The sequence below is a fragment of the Nansenia antarctica genome, assembly GCF_963989245.1.
Source record: "Nansenia antarctica genome assembly, chromosome: 5".
In the NCBI taxonomy this organism is placed as follows: Eukaryota; Metazoa; Chordata; class Actinopteri; order Argentiniformes; family Microstomatidae; genus Nansenia; species Nansenia antarctica.
In genome coordinates, this window is record NC_137690.1 from 69,901,296 (window position 1) to 69,905,704 (window position 4,409).

General features: G+C 41.0%; 1 protein-coding gene across 1 annotated transcript in view; it reads left to right on the forward strand.

The window, feature by feature from the left end:
• Positions 1-926: 926 nt before the first annotated feature.
• LOC308157451 (retinal Mueller cells isomerohydrolase-like) overlaps positions 927-4,409 on the forward strand; it is a gene marked incomplete at its 3' end in the record, with an annotated part of 10,458 nt that continues 6,975 nt past the window's right edge. The window contains exons 1-2 of the mRNA XM_080531005.1: positions 927-1,005; positions 1,677-1,827. Of these exons, the coding sequence (XP_080387131.1) occupies positions 1,781-1,827 (47 nt within the window). The 5' untranslated portion in view covers positions 927-1,005; positions 1,677-1,780. The remainder of the gene's footprint in view (positions 1,006-1,676; positions 1,828-4,409) is intronic.

Below are 4,409 nucleotides of genomic sequence, written 5' to 3' on the forward strand. Positions count from 1 at the left end.
TGTTGTTTATATCCTGCTCATTCTTTTATTGATTTTGTTGTTTATAATCCTGCTTATTCTGTTATTGATTTTGTATTTCTGCTGCAATGCCAATGTCTAATTGAACCTGAACCCAAGAATTGTACTCTTTGTATCCGTACATTGATGTAATAAAAACAATTCTGATTCTGATGTTCTGAACATGTTATTGGTGGTCTGGAGTGATGTTGTTGAGCCCCTGTAACCAATGGGTCCCTCAGGTTAGGTGGTCGGGCTTAGGGGGGTAAGGTTATGGTTAAATGTGGTTGTGGTTCGGGTCTTAATTAGTGGCGACATTCCTGGAGGAGCAGTGTTGTGCTGAGGGCTAAACGTCGATGGAAACATGAATGGTCTGGACACAAAGGCTGCTTGTCTCTCTGCCCTGAGGGTGGGGGTGCTGCCTGGGAAGGGAATTGAGTATAAATGGAACTCTGACACTCTCTCACACACACACACACACACACACACACACACACACACACACACAGTCAGTAGCCTCCAGCTCAGAGTGTGTGTGTGTGTCCACCAAGCTCTGCGAGTGTGTAAGTGTGTGTGTTTTACCCAGCAAAGGAAAATGGTTAGCCGGTGAGTAACTGTCTCATTTTTCTCTGTGTAAAACTTTGAATTACTATTTTGTGTGGAGGAATAGATTGGTAACTTAGTGAGGAGTTATGAGGAACTTACTGTGAGTAAGTGACACTTAGCAAATAACTTTTGCAAATGACTTCATCTTTGTTTGACAATGACATTTTACTGCCAGTTGATGTGAAACAGTTGGACGTACTTTTTCCAGTGGTCAGATTGAAAAAGCAGCCAGAAAGCTGTAGACAGCCATCTAGGTTTACAGTCTTTTTTCAAGTTTTTTTTTCCAGGTTTTTTAGCGAGTGTGTGTTTGGATCTACAGAGTTGAACACCCAGCCGGTGGCTACAAGAAGCTCTTTGAGACGTGTGAAGAGTTGAATGAACCGATCCCTGCTGTTGTCACAGGTCAGTAGCTAACCATAACCCTAGCCCTAGCCCTAGGCCTAACCTTAACCCTAACCGTAGCCCTAGCCCTCACCCTAACCGTAGCCCTAGCCCTAACCTCCCTGGTATGTAACTGGAATACTCTGTGTAGTTCCTCTGTGTAGTTCCTCTGGTTTGTTTACTACCTGGTTGTGACACGGTCTGGTGAAAAGGTCTGGATGTTGGCAACTCTCAAGTCGTGTAAATTGTCAAAAAGCTTCTTGAAATAAAATGGAAAAATAATTGTTTATTATTATTATTATTGTGTTATTGTATTGTATTATTATTGTGTTGTTTTCTTGCATAGTTGAAGTGTTGATATATAAAAAAAAGTTGTGTTCAAAAGCAAGGACTGTGTGATCATCTAATTATGTGTAGTTAGCGTGTTTTTAGCATGTTGATGTTCTCTCAGCATGTTGTGATGTGCTGAACGTACAGTTAGAGGATCGTAGTGCTAGTGTTATTTCTTATACCTACCTAGCTACCAATGTGATGGTGGCAAAAAGCCATTCAGAGAGTTTTTCTCTGGTACAGTCAGTCAGACAGACAGACAGATATCTAAGGTCTGTGTAGAGTGATACAGACAGATAGACAGAGACAGATAGAGACATACTGATAGATGTGTGATGTGTGTGTGTGTGTGTGGTACCCAGGGGAGATCCCGGCGTGGCTGGGAGGCAGTCTATTGCGTTTGGGCCCTGGGCTGTTTGAGGTGGGCGACGAGCCTTTCTACCACCTCTTTGACGGACAGGCTCTGATGCACAAGTTTGACCTCCGGAACGGACAGGTCACCTACTACAGGAAGTAAGTGTGTGTGTGTGTGTGTGTGTGTGTGTAATGTGTGTAATGTGTGTGTAATGTGTGTGTAATGTGTGTGTGTGTGTGTAATGTGTGTGTGTGTAATGTGTGTGTGTAATGTGTGTGTGTGTGTGTGTGTGTGTGTGTGTAATGTGTGTGTGTGTAATGTGTGTGTGTGTAATGTGTGTGTGTGTGTGTGTGTGTGTGTGTGTAATGTGTGTGTGTATGTGTAATGTAGGTAATGTGTGTGAGTGTGTGTGTGTAATGTGTGTGTGTGTGTGTGTGTGTGTGTGTATGTGTAATGTGTGTGTGTAATGTGTGTGTGTGTGTGTGTGTGTGAGTGTGTGTGACGTTTTTAGTCAGAATTGTTTTCTTCTCAGCCTGTAAAACTCATGGCTGGAATGTTTCGGGGAACCTCAAGAGGAGCTGGTTCTCATTAGTGAATACCAGAACACACACTCATACACACTCACACACTGGTGCCGCTCTGACGTCTGTTGTAGAGACAAAAGCATCTACTCCCATTCGGTGATCCTAACATCCAACATGATGTGGTGATGTACAGTGGCTATAGAAAGGGTTAGGGTTAGGGTTAACATCAACCTACATACAGTGGCTATAGAAAGTCATCACACCCCTTCACTTTTTCCACATGTTTTCCACTTGTTGTGTTATAGACTACATTTAAAATGTATTAAATGAAGAAATTTGGCATTAATCCATACACAATATCCCATAATGACAAAGTGAAAACAAGTTTTTTGAAATGTGCTATGACACTCCATACCATTTGCTATGACATTCTTAAAATGAGCTAAAAAGCAACAATGTCATCGACAAATCACTCAATAAGCTGAATTGAGTCCATGTTAATGTAAATTTGCAATCAATATCTTTGTTTTGCAAACCTCTGATTTGCATAGGAATCAACAACACACTGTTTGGATCAGGTTGTCATTATAAATTGAACAAATGGAGAGGAACAGAACTGCTCAGGGATGTGACCCTGAGGCACTGGCGGACTCATGGGGGGGGGGCGACCGCCCCTCCTGGTGCCCCCACGGTTGAAAAACGTCTGTCTTAAGTGCCCTTTTGAGTGCCCTTTTGAGTGAGAGGACGTGCCCTATTGGTAACCCTCCAATGGTCTAAACTTGACCACGTGCCCCCACAGTTGAAAAACGTCGCACTAAAGTGCCCTTTTGAGTGGCAAAATTAGAGGATGTGCCCTATTGGCTGCCCTTCCAATGGTCTAAACTTGACCATGTGCACTGATGGGGTCCCATGTTGTGCAGTAGGTGCCCTTTTTTTCTTTTCGCCCCCCCTGCCCTTCAAACAGCCTGAGTCCGCCACTGCCCTGAGGCCTGGGACGTTGGTCTATAACCAAGTGGCCAAAAAGATTCCCTTAATGGAAAAAGACTCATATTCATCAATAATCATATCCATAATTGTGTTTGCAACAATGAATTCAAGTAATGCAGCAAAGAAAGTGGCTGGAAATGTGTTTATTTGGTTTCACTACAACGCATTAGTGCAAATTGAGCTCATGCAATGCAGTTTCTGCACCGTCTCTCGTGTGAAGAATAGTGGTAGCTGCATCAACGTATGGGTATATTTGTCTTTGAGGAGTTTGTCAGGATCAAGAGAAAATGATCACATTTGCTGAGTTGGTAGTGACATCCTAATCTACACAGTGTGTAATTGATTCCTATGCAAATCAGAGACCCTATAAAAACAAAGATATTCATTCAAAATCCAAAATTACATTAACTATTATCCTTGCATTAAGATGGACTCAATTCAAAATGAGTGATTTGTTGATGACATTTTTGCTTTTTAATAATAATAATAATAATAATAACTTTATTTGTATAGCGCTTTTCCTGCCAACGTTGCAGCTCAAAGTGCTTTAATTATTATATAATTGTAATTTAATTATTTTGTAACTTAAATGCAATATTAAAAGGATGGGGTTTTATAATCTTAATTTAATTATTTAGTAATTTAAAGGAAATATTAAAAAGATGGGTTTTTAGTCTTGACTTGAACATAATTTGCTGAGGTTGCATCCCTAATGTAAACTGGCAGTGCATTCCACAATCTGGGTGCATAAAATGAGAATGCATCCTTACCAAATCTCTTCTTTTGTACATGTGGTACACAGAGAAAACCAGCGTCCGAAGGTTTTAGCTAATTTTAAGAGTGTCATAGCAAAGGGTATGAAGACTTATGCACATGAGGTGTTTCAGGGTTTGGGGGGGGGGGGGGTATTTGCAGAAACTTCTAAAAACTTGTTTTCACTTTGTCTTTATGGGATATTGTGTATGGATTGATGCCAATTCTTTTATTTATTTAATACATTTTAAATTGATTCTATAACACAACAAAATGTGGAAACAGTGAAGGGGTGTGATGACTTTCCATAGCCTGTATGTAGGTTTATGTTTAGGTTTATTTAGGTTTATGTAAGGTTACACCTTAACTGCTCCTCCTGAGACATCTTCTGCCCCTCAGCACTGCGTCTCGTAAAGACACCCGCTTTCCCCTCTACTGTGTCCCTAAAAACTTATATTGCCCCCCTTGTACTGTTT